Raw genomic sequence first — 25,927 nt, 5'->3', positions numbered from 1 at the left:
GTGCTGCGGGGCCAGAAACCGGCCCCCAAGCCTCAGTGACCCGCCCCCCGCTGGAGCCACGAGTGCCAACTCGCCGATGTGTCCCTGCAGCCCCTAGGCGAGGGGTGTTCAGGGAATCTCTGTACACTGCCCCCGCCCCCAGCGCTGGCTCTGCAGCTCCTATTGGCTGGGTACCGCAGCCAATGGGAGCTGCAGGGGCAGCGCCTGCAGGCACGGACAGGGTGCACCGCGCAGAGCAGCCTGGCCCCTCTGCCTAGGGGTCAGACATGCTGGCCACCTCGGGGAGCAAAGCAGTGCGGAGCCAGGACAGGCAGGGATCCTGCCTTAGCCCTGCTGCACTGCCAACCAGGAGCCACCCGAGGTAAGTGCCTCCCATCTGGAGCCTGCACTCCGCACCCCCTCCTGCAGCCCAACCCCTTACCCTAGCTGGGAGCCTCCTCCTGCACCCAAACCCCCACCAAGAGCCTGCACCCAAAACCTCCTGCTGCACCCCAACCCCCTGAACCATCCCTGACCCCACCCCAGAGCCCACCCCTCCAGCTGGAGCTGAACCCCCTCCCACACCCCAATCTCCTGCCCCAGCCCTGAGCCCACTCCCTCACTCCAAACCTTCAGGGGCCCCACAAAATCTAATAGCCCCAGGCCCACAGGAGAGTTAATCTGGTTCTGGATACAGGCCTATAGATTCCTTGTGTCACTGCTAAGTAACATAAAATGGAAAGGTAGCTCTATGGGCTGCAAGCCCCGCTGGCTCTTTGAGCTACAAAAGTCACACAAATGCTTAAGTACTTGACTGGATTGGGGCCTTGTTATCCAAGAAAGCAAAAATACATTTGATGAAAGAAGCTAAAAGCAAATATTCTCACCCTCACCAACAGTTATATAGAGACAGCTGAAATTTCAAATGACAAAGGATTCATAGACATAGATTACAAGGCCAGAAGGGATCATTGTGATCGTCTAGTCTGACCTCCTGCATAATATAGGCCATAGAACTTCCCTGAAATAATTCCTGATCTTTTAGAAAAACATCCACTCTTGATTTAAAAATTGCTAGTGATGTTCCAATGGTTAATAACCTTCATTTTAAAAAAATATTCTTTTTCCCCTATCAGACTTTGTTTAGCTTTAACTTCCCCAGCTATTGGATCTTGTTATACCTTTCTCTTCTAGAATGAAGAGCCTATTATCAAATACTTGTTCCCCATTAAGATAATTATAAACTGTGATCAAGTCACCCCTTAATATTCTCTTTGTTAACCAAAAGAGATTGAGCTCTTTGAGTCTATCATTATAAAGCAAGTTTTCTAATTCTTTAATCATTCTCATGGGTCTTCTCTGAATCCTCTCCAATTTTTCAACATCATCCCTGAATTGTGGGCACCAGAACTGGACACAGTATTCCAGTAGCAGTTGGATCAGTGACAAATACAGGATAACAGAAGAGGTAGGATGTGCAAAGCTTGTGACTTTAAGTGAAATACACATCAGTTTAATGACTAAAGCTGCTAGGATCACAAAGGAGATGAGGCATGAAGCATCATTCATATATTGATTAGACCTTGACAATCTTTTGAGGATGAGAAAAATCACAAGACTGATGGCCCATCAGACCTGATTTTAAAAAGGATATCAGTTGTAACTTTCTCTTTGAGCCAAAGAACCAGTCAGACAAGACTGGAAAAAACAAAGTCACTGCTATGCTATTTGATTCATGTGGCTAGTCAATAAGTAGGCCAAATTCCAATTTTTTCAGTGAAAAAATGGTTCTTCTCTGAAAAGTAGTTACAAAGTGACTGTAGCGGGGCGGGATTCACCCCTGCAGTGCCTCCTGCTGGTCGTCCAGGGAATTAGTATTTCCAGCCTCCGGAGCGCCCTCTGCAGGCCAGTGTCCCACTTGCTGCTGGGTCCCGAATCCCTCCCAGACCTCAGTGCCCCTTTCACACCAGGGTGCTGCCCCCCGGTAGTATCCCCACAGATCTGGGTCTTCCCCCCGCAGAAAACCCCCACCCTCTATCCCCACCTCACCTCAGTCTTTGGCTACTGCCAGTCACCATCTAGCCCCCACTCCATGGGGCGGACTGCAGTATAATTGCCACTCATCATCGGCAACAAGGGTCTGGACCTGCTGCTTCTGCCTACCCTTGCACTGCCCTCTGCAACCCCAGTACCCTTTTCCTAGGCCTTCATCAAGGCCTGCAGCCTGGGGGTTTCTCAGGCCAGAGTGCCCCAGCTCCTCTGACCTTTCCCCTGCCCTGCTCCACTTTAGGTACCCTGTTCAGCTCCCAGCAGTCAGACCCCTCCTTCTCAACATCTAGAGAGAGACTGTTTCTTGGCTTCTGGCCCCAGCCCTCTGATAAGGGCCAGCTGGACCCTCATTCAGCCAGCCACAGCCGTGGTCAGCTAACCCACTCAGCTTCCCCAGCCGTTCTTAATCTCTCTTACCCTGCTGCAGCCTTCTCCAGGGCTGCTTTCACCCTTCCAGCGCCGGAGCGGGATGATCACCCCACTACAGTGACATTGTAGGATTCCTAACTTTAAAATTAATCTTAAACTGTCACATACTAGTACAGGACCCATTGTTGGGGAAAAAATTAAGGAAATTTTTTAAAAAATCAAGACTTTTGCATTTTCAAAAATAATCCAATTTTGGAAACTTAACTGCAAAATGTCCCTTGAACACAAAAAATAATGATTTTATCATTCTGATTTCTTACAGAAACAAATTAATTTTCATTTTGCATTTTAAAATATGAAAAATGTCGCATTTTGGATTTTTTCATATAAAATATATATTTTCTGTATTTTTTTCTGCAAAATTATATCTCTGAGACATAAAAATGGCCCAAATCTAATTGTCAATTTAGGTCATTTTCACACAGTTGTATGTATGATGCTCAGTGGCATTAACAAGGGCCGTGGTCCTCCAGGATGCATTGTGAAGGCAGACACCTGCACCCCGATGAACAACACTGACTTCACAGTGGTCCACACAGGTGGATGTAGAATGTGGCCAAGTTAACATTGCTGTGAGATTCTTAAATTATATTGTAAGTTTTTTATTCTGGTTTGTTTTGTTTTTTTTTAAAAGGGAAAAAAAGAAAAACCACACAGGCGCTTACTTCCTGGCATCAAGGTAATGCCCCAGTGCACATTCCTTTAAATACATCATTTATAAACATTCACTGAAACAAGTGTGCACTTAGCATCACTTGAGCAGTATTTGCAAAAAGCACATGGGTGCTTTCAAGGAATCATCCAGAGAACAACTTGAGGACCCACCCTTCACTGAAAGAAGAGAAACAAGTATTAGCCAACGTCCTCAGCCAAAGTAGACACAACCCAGGAGGTACATACCTATGGACTCACCCCTCATCGAGGAAGCCTAGTAACAACTTGTGAAATAGCTCCCTAGTCAGCTACTTCAAATTTTCTGGACTCTGGGGGACTTACTTTATTCTGGTAGGTAAAAGTCAAGAAGTGATCAAAAAATTTGAATTGTGTGTGTGATCTAAAGATCATAAATTTAAAAAAACATACCACTAAGGAGAAAATAAGAACGCTGTAGGGCTAGCTAGAGGATAGAAGGGTTCAGGCTAAGAGGTAGCAATCAGACTTTGCATTCTGTCCGGTATCTTTTAAGTGGGCAAGTGACAACATGTTTTGTGTTAAAACACAAGTGAGCAGAATCCACCACAGTGAAGCCAGCATGATTAAGATGGTGCTGGATAAGAGTAATACAGGACATGTAATTTTTTAGGCTGAGAGGGCAGGATTTACAGTGCAGTTTTATTCTAGAAAAGTGACATGGTAAGAAGACCTTTGAAAGATTCTACACTTGTTATTTCTCAGTGATTATCCATCAAATTCATGCAGTTTACAAGTAGAAACTATTTTTTTCGAACTGCCAACACTGCAAACTCAGACTGGAAACTGAAAGTGACACTAGGTTCTTTTTGGCTTTGATATCACCAATAATAAAGGTTAAATGGACCACAACTGTCATTTTAAATCTAAATTTCTTCAAGACAGACATACTCCTCATTTAGGACTGAAATTTTAATATAGTAACATAGAAATGAATCTGAAAGTTTCTTAGGTAAAAAACATTTCCCCTCCTCTCTAGGTTTAGTTAACTCAAAGTCAGCCAAATGGAGTTTTCACAAGGATCCAAAAATGCTTCTCGGCTGAGATCTAGCATGAGAAATTTCAATCCAAAAAGATTCTGGGGAAAGTTATATGCAACTGAAAATATGGGTTTAGCACAGTGTCTCAATAATCTGATCAAAAACCTAGTTTTATGGAGGATATATCATTACCCGTGTTGTAAGCTGGTACTGTAGATGCTCTAAAGCTGAGAGTCGATGCTGTGCTTCATTGGCAAGCTCTTTAGGATACAGAGCACCATAGACAGTATGAACAGGGCACTGTTTAGAGCTAATGTAATGCTGAAGTCCTAAAAAGGAGAGAAAATAAATTATGAAGAGGGAATTTTCTATATTGTCACTCTTAACTAAAAGAAAATTTCCCCTTCATTTAGTTACAGAACATGTCAGCCTCTCATTGCATAGGGATACAAAGCTGTGTCAGAACTGGCCTAGAAATATCTTTTCCTACTGGTGATTTTTTTCAACCCTTTTTCCAGTAGAATTAAAATCTCTACAATGAAATTCTCTCACATGACCTCAAAATTCATCTTAAGTTTATCTGATGATAAGGTTATTCTGCTTTCTTCTCCTCTTCCATGAGAATCAAACAATGATTCCATGAGACGAATAACCTCTTTATAAATACAGAAACAAATTTTCACTCTTATACAAAGTCCACACTGACACTTTAGCACTAGGTTGGTCTTTACTGAATATCTCCATATCCAAGAGTTACTGACTGGCAAACTCTTTGTCATGTTTTAGCCCAGCACCTTCTGCATTAGGGACAAACTTGCTCTCAACCACTAGCACAGGGGTGGGCAAACTATGGCTTGTGGGCTGGATCCGGCCCGTGAGCCATTTTAAGCCGACCCGCGAGCTCCCGCTGGGGATTGAGGTCTGGGGCTTGGCCCTCTCTGGCACTCCAGCCGGGGAGCAGGGTTGGGGGCTGCTCCATGCAGCTCCCGGAAGCCGCAGCATGGCCCCCCTCTGGCTCCTATGTGCTCCAATGGTCCCGCTCCAATGGCCCCCTCTGGTGCTCCAACAGGAGCTGCAGGAGCAGTGCCTGCAGACAGGGCAGCATGCAGAGCCACCTGGCTGTGCCTCCACGTAGGAGCCAGAGAAGGGACATGACGCTGCTACCGGGAGCTGCTTGAGGTAAGCGTTGCTCGGAGACTGCACCCCTGAGCCTCTCCCCATGCCCCAACTCCCATGCAGCCCTGATCCCCCTCCCACCCTCCACACCCCTCAATCCCAGCCCGGAGCACCCTCCTGCACCCCAAACCCCTCATCCCCAGCCCCACCCCAGAGCCCGCACCCCTAGCTGGAGCCTGCACCCCTTCCCGTACCCCAACCCCCTGCCCCAGCCCTGATCCCCCTCCTGCCCTCCAAACCCCTCGATTCCAGCCCAGAGCATGATTCCAGCCCTGATCCTCCTCCTGCACCCCAAACCCCTCATCCCCAGCCCCACCCCAGAGTTCACACCCCCCAGCTGAAGCCCTCACTCTCCCCCCCCACACCCGACTCCCCCACCCCAGCCCGGAGCCTCCTCCTGCACCCTGAACTCCTAATTTCTGGCCCCACCTCGGAGCCCGCACCCCCAACCAGAGCCCTCATCCCCTCCCACACTCCAACCCCAATTTTCTGAGTATTCATGGCCCACCATAAAATTTCTATTCCCAGATGTGGCCCTTGGGCCAAAAAGTTTGCCCACCCCTGCACTAGCACCTAATTCTCACATTAGGAACAGAAATGCACTGTCTCAAGGATCAGCCTATTCCCCGCACTTTACTTTCACATTAGGCCTTGTCTACACTACAGGGGAAATTCAATCTAAGCTTTGCAATTTGAGTTACATGAATAGCGTAACTCAAATCAACATAGCTTAGATCTACTTACCACAGGGTCCACACTATGCGATGTTGATGGGAGACGCTCTCCCATCAACTCCCCCTACTCTTCTTGATCCGGTGGAGTCGACGGGAGAGCGATCTGCATTGATTTAGTGAGTCTTCACTAGACCCGTTAAATTGACCACCGATGCATCAATCGTCACTCATTGATCCACCGGTAAGTGTGGACAAACCCATCTGGCTCTCTCCGTCTCAAATCCCTGTGATTTACTCTCCCATCAGGAACAAAAGCCTTATATAGAATGAATTTACCTTTCTTTGATACTACACCAAGTTCTGCTCGAAGTTTGTTTCCCATTTCAATTAGTTGCTGCTTTTCTTGGCTCAGAATAGTGATCTTTCTCACTGCTTCCTTCAGTTTATTCTGCATTTCCTGTGTGGAGTAATTCATATACTGCTGGGGGCCATCGCTTGACCCCACCCCTGATAATTGTTGTCTGAGATCTACAATCTCTTCTTGAAGCCCTTTAATCACTGAATCCTGAAAGGGAAAGAGACAGCATAAAAGTTCCTTTAATTTAAGGATAAGGGTAGGATACAAACTATTTTACTTAGAAGTTGGTTGTCCCCGCCCACCAAAAAAACAACAACAACAAAACAAAACAGTTGAATGGTAACACTTTCAACTGGAGCCAATACTGGAGCCCATTTTTAGTATTTCCATTAGCAACGCAGACTACGGTGTAAATTCAACCAGGGCCCAAATCATCATCTTTTGACCCCTTTCGCTGTGGGGGTTAAAGAGGCCGGAGTCTGCCACAGGGTCTTAGTGGTCTCTTGTATTGTTTTAATAAGGGGGAGCGCTATCCTGGTGGGGACTGTGGGGGATAAGATGTCCACCGTAGGGTCTGAGACCTCAGTAACCTCCTCCATCTGGAGCCCCAGATTCTGGGCCACTCTTCTGAGGAGCTTCTGGTGGGCTCTACTATCAGCTGGGGCAGGCGCCTAGGATGTTCCTGCTACTGCCTCATTGGGTGAAGAAGAGGAGGAGACTGGGGCTGGTAAGGGACCTTCCTGTCTGTCTGGCTTCCCGGACTCAATGCACGCCCACTCGTTGGTATCTGCGCCCATCTTGGTGCCAACCACTGTGCCATCTGCAGTGCCAACTGCAGATCTGGTAGCGGTGCTGACGTCAGCACCGCGAGAGAGCTCTCTGGCCTGGGACGGGACTCATCCATCTGGGGCAACTGAAAGAGATTGCCGTGAAAAGGATACCTGGGATTGGTGGTACGCCCATGGGGTCCAAAAGGGCCACTGCGCTGGCCACGGCATGGGTGGGAAGGATTGTCCCATTTCCGACCTCTGAAGATGCCACTCTGCTCAGTGCTGGCTCTTTCTAGATATATAAGACTCCACTTCTGACTCTGAAGCTGAGGAGTCCAAGTGCGGAGACCATGGTGGCGCGGTGCCTGACGGTGCCGGGGATTGGTGCCAGGGGGAGGCAAGTGATGCTGCATCATCACTGGCTTGCCCCTTGATGGCAGCAGAGGTCTTTGCTGTGCCAGAGGCTTTGGGACTGATGATCTCTCGCGTTGGTCGGGAGAGCGCAGGCCCGTTAGAGCTATGAGGTCTATGGCTGCCTCAAAGATCTCTGGCGTGGAGGGGAGTTCTAAGTCCTCCACTTGATCCTCTTCCACTGGTGCTAGACTCAATGGACCCTTCTGCAGGCCCGGAGTCAACGGTACTGCATCAGGCACGGACAAGACGGAGTGGCCTGGCATGGGTCGCACTCCGCTAGCAGGCTCATGCTCAGTTATTCGAGCAGGTGAGCGCCCTCTGTCTGTCTTCCTGTGCTTTTTGAGAGGCACTGCGAGCAGTGCTGGGTTTCCGCATGCAAGGAAGTCTTCGGTGCTAGGGAGTGATGATGCTGAGGGTCTCTGACCCCAGAGTCCTTCCTCAGTGCCGCAGCATCCCCGATTGAAGCTGGTGCACTACGCACTGATGCCAAAGTACCCGGTGCCGGGTCCATGGGGCTCGACTCTGCAGCCACAGGGCTGCCTCCATCAGCAACAGTTTTAGCCTGTTGTCTCTTTCCTTCTTAGTGCAGTGGCAGAATCCTCTGCAAATCTTACACCTATCAGTCTGCTGCGATTCCCCCAGGCACTTTTAGCAGGATGTGTGTGGGTCGCTCTTTGGCATCGGCTTTTGGCAGACCCTGTAAGGCTTAATCCCCTGGGACCAAGGCATGCCCTGGCCCCGGGCAGGGGAAGGGAACAGGGAAGAGAACCCCAGCTAACAAGGGGAGGGGGTTCAAACATTACACTACACTCTACTAAAAACTATTAACTAACTATTGAAACTATTTACAGGTAGGAACTACGAGTACACTAGAGGATTGTTCGAAAACGAAAGAGAAAAGAACACTCCAACGACCATCACTGACGGTAAGAAGGAACTGGAGAGGCGGCAGGTCGGCAGGGCTCTATGTGCAGTGACATGATGGTGCGACTCCAGGGGGCGCCTGAGCGGACCCAACAGGTACCATTAGGGGAAAAACTTTCTGGCGACTGTGCACACACACCTACTTGGAATCGACATGAGCAAGCACTCGAAGAACTGACACACAGAAAGAGAGTGATTTTCTCAAGCTTTGCACATAGCATGTGAGTGGGAGAGTTAGGAATAGAACTCAGAAATTCCGTACTCCTAACACCCATGCCAATTCCATTATTTTGAGATCCCAAAGAAGAGGAATGAGGGGGTGGGATGAGAGAAGGCAATGAAAAAGATGAAGGAAAAAATACCCCAAGGGTAGAAGGAAACAGAAAGAACCGCCAAAGGAAGGAGACCCACTGGTATGCAGATGGATGGGCAGATACCTCTTACATGTGGAACTCCATCCTAACCTGAGCAATGGATTTCCTCTTTCTCCGAAGAAAACATTTTACCCATAAAGTCTATTACTGTTAGTGTGCCACCCAAGAACTGCTGTTATTTAATTGTATGAAATGTAAATCTAAATAAAAAATTACTGCTGTAGCACTGTGTGTGGAATTCACATCTGCTCACTGTGACATTCTGTGTCTTGGGGGAACATCCAGCACCCCCACGTTCATCCTTATAATATAATTGTGCGGTATATAATGCAAAGTTTTCAGGTCGGGTGTCTTCGGAAGGCTCATGATGTACTGAGCATTGTTGTTATGGTAATGTTATAGGTTGAAATTTCACGTATATAGTTATGAGACTGAAAATGTCCTTGTGGCTTAAAGCAAGCCCAGGCAAAAACTCTCCAGAAGCAGAGGGACAGTTCACACCTCATCAGGGCATGAATGGGACAAACCCAGCCCAGCCTCACAGGAACAAAGGACACTGGCCTAGGCAACAACAAAGGACCTGTTGGACTTTCGAGTGAGTCACCCCCCTTTCTTTGGTCAGTTTGGGACTTTGATGAGGTAATGCTCACCTGACCCTGAAGGGCGGGAGGGGGGGCAAAGCCAAGAGGGAAGAAAGAACATGATAAAAGGGAGAGACGTTTGCCTTGCTCTTTCTCTCTCTTCCACCTCCATCTACAGACATCACCACCCAGCAACTGAAGCATTGATCAAAGGGGAGAGCCTGGCTGAAGGGCAATCAGCCAGCCTGTGGTGAGAAGCATCTAAGTTTGTAAGGGCATTGACAGTGTTAAGATCAGCTTAGAATGCGTTTTGCTTTTATTTCATTTGACCAAATCTGACTTGTTATGCTTTGACTTATAATCACTTAAAATCTACCTTTATAGTTAATAAATCTGTTTGTTTATTCTACCTGAAACAGTGCGTTTGGTTTGAAGCGTGTCAGAGACTGCCCTTGGGAGAACAAGTCTGGTACATATCAATTTCTTTGTTAAATTGATGAACTCATATAAGCTTGTAACGTCCAGTGGGCATAACTGGACACTGCAAGATGGAGGTTCCTAGGGTTGTATCTGGGACCGGAGGTATTGGCTAGTGTAATTTGATTGCACAATCCAAGGAGCAGCTTACATGCCAGAGGCTGTGCGCGAACAGCCCAGGAGTGGTGGTTCTCACAGCAGAGCAGGGTAAGACTGGCTCCCAGAGTCAAGGATTGGAGTGACCTAGCAGATCACCAGTCCAGATAACACCAGAGGGGAATGTCACACTCACCCTGTGCTATGTGTGTCCAAATAATCGCTACTGTTTGTCTATATGGATTGTAAACTCCTTGAAGCAGAAGCCTCACTGTCTACGCTTTATATACAGTACTAAGCACAATGTTAGTGATCAACAAATCATAAAAATTAAATAGATAGCTACCGTCAACAAACATTCTTGGTAGATTGTGGGGAACTCTGCCAAACACTGATGAGGTCCAGCACCTCGCCATTGCTCCATACTGGGGATCGCCTGGCGTGTGGAGGCACGGTCACCTGGAAAGATGTGCTGAGAGCACTCCACGCCTGGCTGAGCAAACAGGAAGGGGATTTTCAAAATTCCCAGAGAATTTAAAGGGCGGGTCTGACGATTGGTCACCTGAGGGCAGGGCAGTAGAGTTCAAAGTGATGACCAGAGTGGCTAGAACAGGCATTGTGGGACACTTCTGGAGGCCGATCAGAGCACACTAACAGAGCAGGGCGTCCACACTGGCGCCACAGCGCTCCAGCGGGGGCACAGCAAACGTTATTCCACTGGCTGAGTTGGAGTACCAGGAGCGCTCTAGCCGCGGAGTCAGAGCGCTCTACGTGCCTTGCCAGTGTGGATGCGTCGTGAGTTAGAGCGCACTGGGCTGCTTTAATGCGCTCTAACTCACAAGTGTAGCCATGCCCTTAGTCTTTTAAAGCAACTAAACAGGTGAATCAATTTATAAACATAAAACTGAGGAAAACTGCTATTATTTCAAAGACAACACTGTTTAATATCCCTTGGATACTGAGGGTTCTGAAGAAGAATGAACATCCAAATGTTTCTGTTGATCATACTGAACAGGCTCTGATTATCCCAAGTGATATTTGACAATCTCCTTTTTTGGCTGTAAATTATGAAGTGTTATCACTCAATCCTATTAGATTGAAAGGAACATTTACTTTCGTACAGCAACTCTGGTTCTTTGAGATGTTGTATTCATTATGGATCCCATTGTAAGTTTGTATGCATCCCATGCACACAAGCTCAGAATCTTTTCCCGAGCAATATCTGGAAAGGTCACACATTTGCCCTGTGACTCCTCATGCTCCCCTGCAAGAGCATAAAGGGTGGCGCACCCCCGACCCTCACTCAGTTCCATTGCTACTGGAAGCCATTTCAGCTGAGGAATCCAAGAACGAGGAGGGAGGGCGGGTCATGGGATCCACACTGACTACAACCTCTCAAAGAACCACAGTTATTGTAGGGTAAGTAACTGTTCAGTCTTCTTCAAGTATGTGACAGTGTGGCTCCCACTGTAGGTGACTGGCAAGCAGTATCCTCTTTAGGGTGGCAGGCAAGAGGTGTATCCGCTGCATCAGTTGAATAAGATTGGAATACAGCTCTCCAGCCAAGTCCTGTGTGTAATGCTTGACAAATAAAGAGTGGGTTGCTCCACAAAGCAGCTTTGCAAATTTCCAATATTGGTATGTTGTGGAAGCACGAAGATACCGCTTGAGCTCTGGTGCACTGAGCTTGAAAGGTCAACGGGAGACATATATCATCCAGCTGATAGCAAAGAGAGCTAAGTGTGGTTCATTTTGAAAGCCTTAGGGAAAGCCTTTAGACTGGCCAGCAATAGCCACAAAAGACATGGGCACATTCTGAAAGGCTTGGTCCTGTCCATATAGTATTGAACAGCCCTGGATGTGAACTTTCTTCTCCCCTTATGTGGAATGTGGCTTTGGAAAAGAATACACGTAGGCTGAAGGATTGGTCCAAGTGGAATTCCAAAACCACCTTGGGGAGGAATTTTGTACCATGTCTCAGGACCACTTTATCTCAGTGAAATATGGTATATGGGGATTCTGCCATGAGTGCTTGGAGCTCTCCAACTCTTCTGGATGAAGCAATGGAAACCAGGAATACTGTTTTGAGATTAGGATGATGGATGGAGTACTCTGCATCAAAGGGGGACTTCATAAACCTATGAAAGATAGCACTGAGGTCCCATGCTGGAACAGAGTCCTTAACCAATGGTATGTATGCAAAAGGCCTTAAGGAACTTGGATATCATTAGATGGGAGAAGATGGAGAGTGATTGTATCTGTGGATAGTATGCCAATATTGCTGCCAAATGGACCTTAATTGAACTGAAAGAGTCCAGTGTGTTTTAATTGCAGTTAGTCCAGAATCTTTGATACCAAGGCCTGCACTGGCTCTGGGCTGTTTGGGGCCACCCATATCGAGAACCTTTTCCACTTAGCAGAACAGGTTTTCCTTGAGGACAATTTCCTGCTCTAAGATCTTCTGACCACGCAAAGAACAGTCCTTTTCCATGGTGCTCAGTCAGCCAACATCCAGGCCATTAGGTAGTGACTTTAGGATTAGGTGGGAAACCTGGCCTTGATTCTGTGACAATAATTCAGGAACAATCCGGAAGCTGAGAGTTTAAACTAATCACAAACAGCTTGCTGTGTTTGTTACTGGGACAAAGTTTCTTTGTTGTCCCAAGAAGTCCAGTTCATGTTTACACCCCAAATTATAAACTATACATTTGTATTGACCATGTGCTTTGTTTCTTCAGTATGTCCTTCACCCAAATTAGAACCTGTACCTCTTTCTAAACCCTCTTTCTGTATGTCGATAACATGTCCTGTTCTACTGTAAGCCCTAAAAGATGTGAAATGCTTATACAACCAAAGAATGTATGGACTATGTCCACTAAATTAAAAGACTATAAGGAATATTTTTTGTTTTCTTTCTATATGATTGTTGCACTACAGAAGTGGCAAGAACTGTGCAGCACAAGGAGAAAAAGAATATTACATAGAACAGAAAGGGATTTCCTGGGTTATCTGGTAATGAAAGATATAATCACATAACCAGGGTATAACTTTGAAATATTAAGAGAAATTGCTTAAAAATAGGAGAGGGGTGGAATTCCAATTAATAATGTGCGCTAATCCTGACATGCAATTTTTGAAACTGATCAAACATGAAAACCCTCCAACTCAGAGAAATATGGAAGAAATTTCTTATACACTATTGCCATCTATTGGATATCAATGGAAGCAGCAGATAAAATAAGCTGAAATCAGAGTGCCCTGACAATCAGTACCCAATAGAAAATAAGAAGATTGCCCTCAAGTGGACCCCAGAGCTGAATTAATTTACAAAGAAGCTGCAGAATCCAGAAACGCTACCAACACTCGGACCAGCTATGTTGATCCAGTTTCAGGGTTAATAGGACGAAGAAGAAACTATAAGATTTAATTTCAAAGATTGTATTTCTCTTTCTGTTCTTGAATATAAATAACTGAAAGTTCTCTTGTTGAGTCCACACTGTTTAGTGAGACCTCATGTTTTGGATTTTAGCTAATTAATGTTGCATGCATCCTCTTCTTTGTAAGCCCAAGCAAAGCGGCCTAGGAGCGATTTAAATAACAACTTTCAGCATTTGCTTTTAACATTTTAAACTTGGCTTTTCCATACCAAACTATTCAAATAGCAGGGACCTCACTCTTAAAAGAGTCTTTAAAATAAACATCCTTACTCCTTGGAATAAAAAATGTGTTAGTGGTGTTAAAGAATTGATGACTGATAAGCATAAGAAAATGTAATAAGAAATATTGATCATTTGTATTGATATATCATATAATGGCCGAGCTTCAACCTTACCCTATGACAATTGCTTAAGAGACTGTATTTGTGTGTTCAGTACATACCTAGAGAATTTGATGTATGTAACCTTGACCTATACACTGTGTATATACTTACGTGTTTTTGGATGAATGAATAAACTGTTGATTAAGAACACCAAATGTCCTGATTTGAGAAATACTGTCCAAGGTAAAAATTGACCTGAAAAGAACCTAGAGTTAAAATTAATAAGCTAAGGCCTTGTCTACACTGCCATTTTACAGTGCTGAAACTTTCTCGCTCAGGGGGGTGACACTTTCTCGCTCAGGGGGGTACACCTACTGGTAGCTACTCTCCTCGTTGGGGTGGTTTTTTTTTACAGTGCTGGGAGAGCTCTCTCCTAGGACTAGTGCCACGGCAGCACTTTAACATTCGTAGTGAAGACATACCCTAATTCTCCCTGAACTCAATAAAAATAAGTTATCCTGATTAAATTCCATCACAATAGTGACCATAAATACTTATCAAATTGGCAAATTGAGTCTGTTAGATTTTATCTTTAAAATCTAACTGGAAACTCAGCAAATCCATAAAATTGACCCCCCATTTATGCTTACAATTGGAAAATATGTTATATAGAAGTATAGCATTGTGACATGTCATTCCATATTCTTTATGAAAATATGCTTATGATATGAATATGACATAACTGAGATATACTTCATGCAAGATGGCTCATGTGAGATATCATTGGAAAGGTTATGATTTACTGAATGTGATTATCCAATCTGTATGGCTGTATCATTTCTGTATCTGAAGTTAGGAATATTGACTATGTATCTGTATTTCAACTATGCTACTTTGGGTGACGCCCACTGCTAACACTTCAGGTACAACAATGGAAAAGCCAGACAGGGCGGCTGGCCCATCAGCGATGACAATGGACTGTGAAAAGCTTGGCCTTCCTGCAGACGCTCCAAACTGCCACTGACTCATGGACACTGTGATACTACAGAGTCAGGTGGTCTTGTAACCTGATACTAAAACATTACCTGGGATTTCTTGTAACTTTCTACTGTAAGGGAAGAGGGTCAAGTTTGGGAAAAAAAAGGATTCCCGCCTTATGTAAATCCTATTTAAGGATGGGGAGGAAGGCAAACTGGACTCCTCCTCTCCATGGCTGTCTGGCCAAGAAGAAAGACTACAGAAGCCACCTGAAGGGAATGCAAGGGGGGAGTCCAGACTGAGACAGGGGTCCAGTCTGAAAAGGAATATAACTGAAACTCTGAACCACAGAAACTTTGCAACTTGCCTGCAACAACATCTAGGGTGAGAAATACTATTTGTAACCAATTTCTTTAGTGAAACTAGCTTAGTTTGCCTTTTTGATTTCATTTGGTCAGTAATCTGCTTTGTTCTGTTTGTTATCCCTTTTACCACTTAAAATCCGCCTCTTATAGTTAATAAAATTTGTTTTGTTTATTATTAAACCCAGTTTCTGTAATTTCTAACGGGGGGGGCAAGAAGTGTGCATACCTCTCTCCACATTGAGGGAGGGGGTGAATTTCATAAAATCTTTGAGTTTGTACCCCTCAAAAGGAGTGAGCACCAGAGTGCTGGAGCAAGTCCCTTAAACTTAGTCTTTCCAGAGTGATCTACAGCTGGGTGTGGCCCTGCCTGTGTGAGTGTTAGAGGAGGCTTTAATAACCTGGCTCAGCAAGACAGGTTAAAGGGGGCTCAAACTGGCAGAACAGGAAGAGTCAGTGGTATCTCAGTACATCAGGTGGCTTCCTAAAGGGCATAACTTATCACGAGCATAACCACTCAACATATAAAAACTAAGTTCTTGACAGCAAAACGATCTACATCAAAGGTTCTCAAACTGTGGTCCACGGACCGAGCTCCATTCAGGTGGTCCGCAGATAGTTCCCTCTAAGGTGCGCATCTGGGCTGCCGCACACAAGAAATTGAAGGGCCACCCACCTAATTAGTGGAGCCATGAAGGTGTGGCTTCACTAATTAGGTGCCTGGACCCTGGAGAAGACGCACATGTAAGGTGAGGTGGTGGCCTTGGAGAGAATAGGGAAGGGGCAGTGGGGTGAGAAGAGGGGGTGGGTCGAATTTGGGATGTGCAGGGCTGCAGCGGCCAGAGAAAGAGGCGACTTTCCCGAGCTCCAGGGCTGCAGCTGCCGGGGAGATCACACCTAAAATACTGCGTTCAATTCTATGTGTCTCATTACAGTAAAGATATTGAAATATTTGTGGGAGTTCAGAAAAGAGCAATAAAAATTATTGGGGGATGGAAGAATCAATTTATGAGGAAAGACTAAAAGAGCTAAATCTGCATAGCTTAGACAAGCAACAACAAAAGGGGGTGGGCATGACAAAATATCTGAAAAGCGTAAACATCAGGAAAGGACATGAACCAGGGACAGGACCAGACACCAGCTTGCCCCAGGATTGGAGGAATATAAAGTTGGCTTAAAGCCACCTTTATTTCCTCTCCAGTCTCGGACTGAGCGCTGATTAGCCAGATGGAGGATGTCACAGGGTGTACCTGCCCTATAGCACCCCCAGTGCATCAAGCCTCAGTTTTCCCATACATCATTAATAAGTTAAACAAAGCTTTACATAGCGAACATTGCCCCTTCTGAGGGGTCTAGTTTATTAAGGAAAGGCCTAATGAAAATACAAGAAAACCTTCACCTCAGCATCCTAGCTGGGCAACAGAGTCAGTCTTAGTTTATCCGTTCCAACCAGGGGCCGCCCCTCCCCTCCAACAGGGTTCTCTTGGCTCAGTCCCTTCCCTGGAGTCAGGCCTCTTGCCAGTTATGTGGGGAGAATCTTTTGCTGGTGCCAGAGGTCTGTGGAGATCTGTCAGCTGAAGCTTAGCATATAGCTCCTAACAGGCTGGGCTTCCTGCCACCATTCAGGAGTTATCTGTCCCCCGCAGCACACCTTCCAAGCCCCTGCTCTGGTGAGTTCTCCTGCTTAGTTCTTGTGGGAGTACTTCTCCTCAGGAGCTTCCTGTCTCTAGGAACCACCTAAACTGAGCCCTGGTAGTCCTTTAGCAGGCTCATTAGCCAACCAGCCACCTAGGGATTTCATTACTTCCAGGTAGATCTGAATTGGCTCGTTCTCCTTTACAGGAATCTGTCACAGGTAGGCTGGTCCCTGACACCCCTGTACAGGCCAGCCTGTGCGACAGATCTTGCTCCATATACTGAACATTTTGCTCACAAAGAAAATGTGTATAACAAAAATATATAAAATAGCAAAGATAACAGCTTTGGGTAGCTCAAGATTCTTCATACCTTTTGTATGTGCTGTGTTACCATGGAGTCCAAGTGTGCTGTTCTGGCTTCCAGGTTCTTCAAAGGAGCTCCAGAGAAAACTTCATCAGCACAAAATGCACCTGAAAGAAAAGGGTAAATGAAGCAAAAAAACCCCACCATAACATATTAGCACCTACAAGAACTACACCATGGATCAAGAATCTTTTATCTGGGCGATTTAAACAGCAACAATCTGGTCTGATTACAACACAGGTATATTGTTCCAGCATAGGTAATGAATATTTTATAGTAGACAGTCTTGAACATGCCGATACAGTAGGGTAACCTAACAGTATATGCTTATTATTTACCTTCGATAGACAGAAATACTTCTAGATAATACAACAGGGCTCATGCTTCAAAAATCATGAGCAGCCACCTCACAATAACTTTGTTTAAAGGATGCTATTTTGGTGGAAATAATCTTGGGCACCTGGTATTCACATTCCAAAATTAGTTCCAAATGTAAATAGGATGATTAGGAGATGGTAGTCTTAGAGTCAGCATATTTATTTTCAATAAGCCTTGGAACACTTTTTCAAGAAGACTGGAAAAAATTAATGTTGTGCCAATATTTTAAAAGGGTGGACAGGACAACTCAGGAAATTATAGGACTGTCAGCCTGACATTGATCCTGGGCAAAATAACAGAATGGCTGATATGGGACTCAATTAATAAAGAATTAAAAGACAGTAATATAATTAATGCCAATAAATATGGGTTTATGGGAAATAGATTCTGTCACGCTAATGTGATATCTTTTTATGATGAGATTACAAATGTGATTGATCAAGGTAATAAAGTAAATATAATATTTTTAGACTTCTCTAAAGGCATTTGACTTGGTGCTGCATAACATTTTGATTAAGAAACTAGAACAATACAAAATCAACATGGCATACATTAAATGGAGTAAAACTAACTGACAGGTCTCTAAATGTAACTGTAAATCGACAATCATCATTGAACAGGTGTGTTTCTTCTAGTGGGGTCCCTCAGGGATTGGTTTTTGACCCTACACTATTAAACATTTTCATCAGTGATCTGGAAGAAAACAAAATCATCACTGATAAAGTTTGCAGATGACACAAAGATTGAGGGAGTGGAAAATAATAAAGAGAATAGGTCACTGATAGAGAGCGATCTGGATCGCTTGGTAAACTTGGCAGAGGCAAACAATACGTCTTTTTATATGGCCAAATGTAAATGTATACATCTCGGAACAAAGAATGTAGACCACCCTATAAATATGGCCAAATCTATCCTGGGAAGCAGTGACTCTGAAAAAGATTCAGTGGATAATCAGCTGGATGCATGTTATCTGGACCTGCTAATTTAAAAATGTCTACTTTAGTAGCAGTTGTTTAATATCCTCTTGAGATACTATTGGAATGGAGAGAGTGTCATCATTATAAGTAGTGCCCTTTGTTTTCAGGTTTTACCCTCCAAAAAACTGCAGGTTTTGAAAAATCCAGTATTCAGATTTTTCCATTTTCTACCTGGATTTTGTACCTGCTCAAACTCCCCACGCTTGTTTGCAGACTCCATAGCAGAAAGCCCAGTGCACCTGCACAGGGGAGGGTAACTGCCAGTTGGTGACCGGTGCAGCTGCGTAAGATGGGCAGGGAGCCTGCTAAGACCACTGACTGCTGCAGTGATAGGCCAAAAGGAGTCGAAGGCTGCACCTGGTGAGTACTGGCCCCCTCCTGACCCCAGCCCTTCAGCACGGCCCAGGGCAAAGACTCCTCTCTGCTCCCCGCATCCCTATCTCCCTCCCCACTTCCAGACCCCCATTCCCCATCCCTCTGTGGGTGCCAGGAAGCCCATCTCTCTCCACCAGTCCACTTCCCCTATCCACCACCCCCACCCACCAGGTACCTCTCTCCTCAACTTCCCCCCATGAATGCTGGGCACCCTTTCCCCCATCTGACACCTCCTCCCCCTGTCACCAAATCAGGTACCCCTCTCCCTCCCAGACACCCCTCTCCCTGCCACCCCCACCCATTTCCCCTTTATGATAGCCCCTGTGAGCAGCTCAGTCTGGGGACATGTCATGGTCTGGAGAGGAGCCCCAGAGCACAAAACCCCATCCATTGCACCTACCAGACAGAGCTCCTGCCTGCCCCTGGGCCAGGAACAGATTGTTCTAATCTCCCTGTGTCCCTGAGGAGCAGAGCTCGAGAGCACACAATGTGGGGAGGAGGATAATGGCAGCCCCCCTGCTGTTTGCAAGTCAGTGACTGGGATCTGCTCTCTCCTGACTCCCTGCCCCTGTGCCACCTCTGTAACAGGAAAGATGATGATTTTGGGATCCATGAGTATTGGGGACCTTCCCTCTTCTCACCGGGCACCCCTTACCCACCACCCACAGACCTCAGTGATAGTCTGTGTGAGTAGCTGGGCCCAGGGACACGTCCAAGACTTCAGGAGAACACGCCTTGGAAAAGACACTTTTCCTACACTCCCTAGGACTCCCTAGGACTTTTGGAATTCACACTTAATATAAGAGGCCTCAGTGCAACTGTGAAAGTCACCAAAAGTAAACTATTTTTGTTTTAAAAATAAGTTTTATTTGTCCAATGGGGAATGGAGATAATGATTTCATAAACAATATACTCTTACTTTTCTCTATTTGTTGCCTTTTTCTCTCTTCCTGTTCCCCAATATTAACCCGGATATTCACCTAGAAAACTGTGAAGTTAATTTTTTACACTCCTCTTTGCCTGTTTATTAATTTTTTAAATAAACACTGCTAAATTCCAGGAAAATTAAATTATATGATATGACTACATCAGGGGGCAGGAAGGGCAGGTGTGGAGTGAAGCAGAAGTGAGGAGGATGTGAAGGAGGGCATAGAGGAGCAGTAGGTTGGAGCAAACAGCCAATCAGCACAGGGCAGAGAAAAAGTCTGAGAACAGTTTTAACTGGAATGTCAAGAGGGCCCAAAGTATGCTTTGGCTGTTTCTGCTCCTACCAGCAGGAGTCTCAGGCTGGTTCTCCTTTGCAGTTCTCCTCCAAGGCCACATGGCAGGGAGGCACCAGCTGGATCCTAGTGGAAATTAATGCTGAAACATGTTTCTCTTACCATTAGTTTCATTGAAATTGTGGGTGTGGAGCTGAGTGATGGGTGGAGCTGAGTGGTGCTGAGTGCTGGACGGGTCATGGGAAGGAACAGATGATTTTCTGGGAAACTTAGATGCCTTTTCTAGTTGCTCTTCCATTATCCAGCATTTGTGCTTTAACTTTCTTATTTCCTCTTCCAAGGATTGAACATAATCTACAAACATAAAAAAAGATCTTGGAAAAGGTATTTTAACTTAAACAAGCAATTAAATCATAGTGAGTTTGGCAGACCACTTGCTAGAGAATTTGCTTTTATCCAATCACACAATTCTAGAGTTAGAAGGGATCGCAAGGGTCATCTTAGTTTAACCCCTGCCAAAGTGCAGGATTTGTTGTGTCTAAACCATCCAAGACAGATGGCTATCCAGCCTCCTTTTGAAAACCTCCAGTGAAGAAGCTTCCATAGCCTCCTAGGCAGTCTGTTCCATTGTCCTACTGTTCTTACCAGTTAGGAAATTTTTCCTGAGATTTAATCTAAATCTGCTATGCTGTAGTTTGAATCCAATGCCATTTGTGGAAAAAGGAGAACGTTTCGCCATCTTTTTTATTGCAGCCTTTCAAGTATTTGAAGACCGCAAACATATCCTCCTTAAGCTCCTCTTTTTCAAACTAAAGAGAGACATTTCCTCCAGACTTTGCTCATATGGGTTGCATTCCATCCCTTTGATCATCTTTGTTGCTCGCTTCTGGATCCTTTCCAGTTTCTCTACATCCTTTCTATACACTGGTGACCAAAATTGGACATAGTACTTCAGCTGAGGCCTAACCAGCACCAAGTAGAGCAGTACTATCACTTCCCATGACTTTCATGCTATGCCTCTGTTAATGCAACCTAAAACTGTATTTGCTTTTTTGCAACAGCATCGCATTGCTGACTCATGTTGAGGTGGTGATCCACGACAGCTCCCAGATCCTTCTCAGCAGTGCTGCTGCCATGCCAGTTTCCCCTCATTCTTTATTTGTGCATTTGATTTTTCTTCCCGAGGTGTAGCACCTTACATTTGTCTTTGTTAAATTTCACTTTGTTGTCCATAGACCAGTTCTCCAATTTATCAAGATCCCTCTAAATTTTAGCTCTATCCTCCAAAGTGTTGGCGGCCCCCACAGCTTTGTGTCATCTGCAAACATGATCACTGTTATCTCTATATCTACATCCAGCTCAATAATAAAAATGTTAAACAACACTGGACCCAGAACAGATCCCTGTGGAATCCTACTTGAGATATCCTTCCAATCCAACATCATTTCATTAATAGTTACCCTTTGTTTGCAGTTGTTTAACCAATTATGTATCCACTTAGTGGTAGTTCTGTCAAACCTGCATTTCTTCAGCTTACTTATCAGAATGGCACATGCGACTGTCTCAAAAGCCTTGCTGAAGTCCAGGTATATTATGTCCACCACATTCCCCCATCCACCAAATCAGTTGCCCTGTCAAAGAAGGAAATCAAGCTGATTTGGCATGATTTGTTCTTGATAAATCCATGCTGGATGCTAGTGATCTCCCCTTCATCCTCCAGGTATTCACAAATTGAATGTTTTATACATTGCTCTAATCGCTTCCCAGGTATCAGAGTCAGGCTGACTGGTCTGTAGTTCCCTGGCTCCTCCTTTTCCCCCTTTTTATAAATGGGCACCATGTTAGCCCTTCTCCAGTCTTCTGGGACCTCTCTGTCATCCATAAGTTCGTAAATATTATTGCCAGTGGCACCAAGATTTCTTCAGCTAATTCCTTCAGTACCACCTTGAATCAGCTGACAAGAGTACCATATCCTCCAACTGCTGGAAACAGAAAGAACTGAGCTCTGGCAGCTGCAAACTTTTTATATATAGGAGGATGGCATCAACAAAAAGGCCCAATGGTATTGTCTTCAGCTATTAGCAGGGAAGAACTATATGCACATATCAGAACTAGCATAGAAGCTTGAAGAGAGAAGTGTCCTTTAGAATTAATGGATAGAAATCTTTGATTGAACTGATTAATCAAATCGTTTCACTAACACAGTATAAATTAATAGGTAAAGTAAGAGTTTACGTCTAATGAACACCTCTGCACACAATAATTAGCACTGCAAGGTTTAAAATAACTGTGTTAACTATTCTTAACTATTCATAACTATTCACAATGAAACCTCAAAGTTAGGACAGAATAAACAGCCATTTTGGAGGGGAATGCAGCAGGTGCAGGAGGATCTACTTTGCTGGGTCTGTCTGGTTTTCTCAGATCCAGAAAATGGTCTAGGCTGGCTTTGGAGTAATTCAGAGGACTCAGAAGTTGAATGTTTAGCTAAGTGAGGCATGTGCAGTGAGCCAATATGCAGTTCAGCTGCACATGTTTAGATTATTGGCAAAAAAAGTGTTTAAAAAATCCATACCAATTGTACCATGCATGTGCAAAAGGGCCATTAAAAGGCTCAAAAATGGTCAAATTTTCACCAAAACATTCAAATGCTTCTCTTTTGGGATGATTATTTCCCTATCAAATTACAGTTATCTTTCCTTCCCAAAGTTCAAAAAGGGTCACAAGAATTTCTTTATGAAGGGGAAATTGTAGTTTTCATTCTCATTATACTCAAAAAAGTGAACAATTTTGGCCCAACTTTATTTTAGAAAATTTTTGGTAGGGACTATGCCTGCAAAACTGTACCTCAAATGGTTAAATTTTCAGCAAGTTATGAGCTGGGGGTTGCGAACAGAAATAACTAACCAACCTTAACTATAATCGTTGCTACTAGTTCCCCCTGTAATGTATTGGTTCATTCATAACCCATGTATTCTTCTCTGGGTTTCCTGCTAAGTGATGAGTATTTAAAATACACCTCTCACAGGTAAGGTGAAAAGGAAAAGAAAAATGTAAACTGTGATACTAAAATGTTTCAAAATATAGACAGATAATATTAATTAAAGGGATACATTTTAAAATATTTTTTCTTGTTTATAACTAGTATTTCTGTTAAATAAGATGAAAATTGTATTCTAAGGCAAGAGCTGTGACTTAAGAGGAAAGTGTGAAATGCCATACACAACTGCTGCACAGTAGCACTTTCAACCCAGTTCTCTATATTACCAGGAGTAAATATGACTGTAGAAGCCTTAGCATCAGGGGCAGTTTGCTGTGTGTATTGTATCTTTTCTTTCCTGGGGAACGAGGATGGTGTCTGATCACTGAGAGTCTCCATTTCTTTCCTCATTTCTGCAATAGCAGCCCGCAGGCTGGTGTTCTGTTCCTTTAACCTTTGGATCTCTCTGGCAGGAAAATCTTTTCCAAGAACTCCTTTATTATCACCTAGAAACGTCTGAAAAATAAAACAGTGACATCATGTTGTTATCAATGATGGAGACAAACCAGGGTCTTGTGTCTTCCAAACACAGCAAATAATAATCTGCTCAAGGTTAAAAAGTACAGTATTAAGATCATATGGGAAGAGAACAGCTGAAAGAGGAAAATAATCAGGTAACTCTGGGAGTTACCTGAGAGAAAAGTACAACAGTTAGAACTGTGGTCAGATTTATTAAAATGACTGAAAGAAAAAGCAGATCAGTTTAACTGACAGAAATACCCTCTTCCCCTCTCTATTCAATGGAGTTTCTATTTAAATAGGGTCCTTCATCAAAAGCAGACACAAGAGAGAACGTTTTGCACAGATGGGTATAGTGTCTCTCAGAGGCAGACAGGGAAAAATTACAAATGTAAACAGAAATGTAACACTGAAAATAGCTCAGTAATAATTATTGCAGTCAACTTAAAATGAGGGAAAAATAAAAGCAGCCAGAATGAATAGAGAGTCAGGTGAGTTTCAGATATATATGGCTATGCAGTTTGCACTTTCTTATAAAGTTGCTGAAGTGACTCTATAAGAAAGGTTACACAGTAACTAGCTTTCCATAGTCAGCCGAGTTTTGTCCCCTCACCTTACTACTTCCTCAAAACAAATTCTTTCCACCTGAAATTTCTTGTGTAGAGAAATTTCTGCCAGAGGAGAATTTTTGAGAAAGCATAAGATTAATAAATGTAACAAAATGCTTTGGTTTAATTATGCTATTATATGATATTTATATGAAATGTTACGAGAATGTAAAATTTAAGTATTGAAGTTGGGGAGTACTTGCATCTGGGTTTGTGGCTCATATGTGATGAATAGGAGGTGGTCTGCAGCGGAAGGTTTGTGGTCCATATTAGAAATGTTATGACACTGTGGTATGTTGGGTGTAAACAAGTTGTTGTTGGACAGGCAAAGATGAGTATTGATGTGGGGCCAGAGTTAAGGTTGTTTGTGTAACCTAAAGGGATAGATTCTCAGCAGCTGAAAACTGCCATAGATCTATTGACTTCAATGGAGCTATGACAATTTACACCAGCTGAGGATCTGCCCCTAGAACCACAATACATTCTTCACTTTCATCCTTCAGAAAGGCCTATTATGAATACAGTTCTGCCAAAATCTCAATGGGGTGAAGCAACAGATATTAGCAAAATCAGAAATCTCCTGTCCAGCCCCAAGGAATTTTTCACATTTCTCAGTGATTTGCAAGTTCTTTAGAAGGATTTAAACCTAAAGCAGGGATCAGTATTACAGATGGCGGAGGTGTTGAAAGTTACACATATAGCCAGAAAGTAGTGTTTAGGGATTCAACTATGCTTGGGATATACTTTCCTATTCTACTGCACTGCAGTCCTTAACACAATATAAAATGTGAAAGTAGAAAAAAAATGAAAGTCCAAAATTAATGCACAAACTGAATGTATCTTGGAAATATGTATTATCTGGCTGATTCGTATTAGATGTGCAGCTACATTATGAAAAAATATGCTGGGGATATGGTTCTCCATCTTTCTTCAATATTCTAATAGACCAGTCTCTTCCCAATGTTCTAAATCCTACCTGCAGATTTCTTCACCACATGATGGTTTTTCGTGTCCAGTTTATTCCATTTTAATATTTACAGCATAATTAAGCACTGCTGAAAGACTCCTTATTGCCTGCTTCCCCATTTAGAGTACAGCAACCACAAAAATGTTTTCCTCTGGAATATTTTCAGATTTTCAAATTTTCCTTCTGTTCTCTCAATCTGGGATTCTTGACAGTCTTCCAAACTTTTATTCAGTCATAGGTGGCATAATTATGTAAATACACATGACAAGCCTGTCCCTTGACTGTTACCTGCAGCAGTAGGATGATCTTTCTGTCTACCTCATCACAATGAAACTTATAAAATAGTAATTTTTTAATATTTCCAACAGAATTTAATTTCTTTCAGGTCTTTAGCACATGCCATTCAAAGGCAAAAATTATTCCCTGAACATTATAATTCCTTCCACTGAAATATTCAAACAAGAAGCCAAATCTCTGTCCAAATACAATTTATGTGCCTGCTTTCTATTTCTGGTCAGATATGAGCTGGGCCAGAGTCAAGTATCTGTGGACTACAATCTTCAAGGACAGAAGGCAGCAAGAATGATTTTGCAAATACTAAAAGGCCACTTTACTTCAACAAGGGACAGGAAATATACAGTCCTTCAAGGACAGCCACAATGCCATATTAATATAAGATTAAAAGTACAGGATATGAGAAAGGGACTGGGGAGGAGCCAACCACTTCATCTATGTCCACAACAAATTTTAAAACCATATTATTACCTAATGAAAACACAAACTAACTTTCACTTATAATCTGTTTTTCTAACTAACTGCAGAAATAAATTG

The 25,927-nt window shown here is 43.8% G+C and overlaps 1 protein-coding gene across 4 annotated transcripts in view; it reads right to left on the bottom strand.

The window, feature by feature from the left end:
* CCDC57 (coiled-coil domain containing 57) overlaps positions 1-25,927 on the bottom strand; it is a 130,267-nt gene that overhangs the window by 44,028 nt on the left and 60,312 nt on the right. For 3 of the 4 annotated variants that reach the window (XM_043528986.1, XM_037914593.2, XM_043528985.1), the window contains exons 11-15: positions 23,290-23,518; positions 20,185-20,376; positions 17,079-17,179; positions 6,314-6,542; positions 4,320-4,456 (exon numbers count right to left, since the gene is read on the bottom strand). In XM_043528986.1, coding sequence (XP_043384921.1) covers positions 4,320-4,456; positions 6,314-6,542; positions 17,079-17,179; positions 20,185-20,376; positions 23,290-23,518 — 888 coding nt within the window. The remainder of the gene's footprint in view (positions 1-4,319; positions 4,457-6,313; positions 6,543-17,078; positions 17,180-20,184; positions 20,377-23,289; positions 23,519-25,927) is intronic. The other variant, XM_043528988.1, reaches the window with a different exon arrangement.

Source organism: Chelonia mydas, chromosome 14, assembly GCF_015237465.2.
Source record: "Chelonia mydas isolate rCheMyd1 chromosome 14, rCheMyd1.pri.v2, whole genome shotgun sequence".
Lineage (NCBI taxonomy): Eukaryota > Metazoa > Chordata > Testudines > Cheloniidae > Chelonia > Chelonia mydas.
Note: the sequence above shows the minus strand (reverse complement) of the source record. Positions and strands in the feature narration are given on the sequence as shown.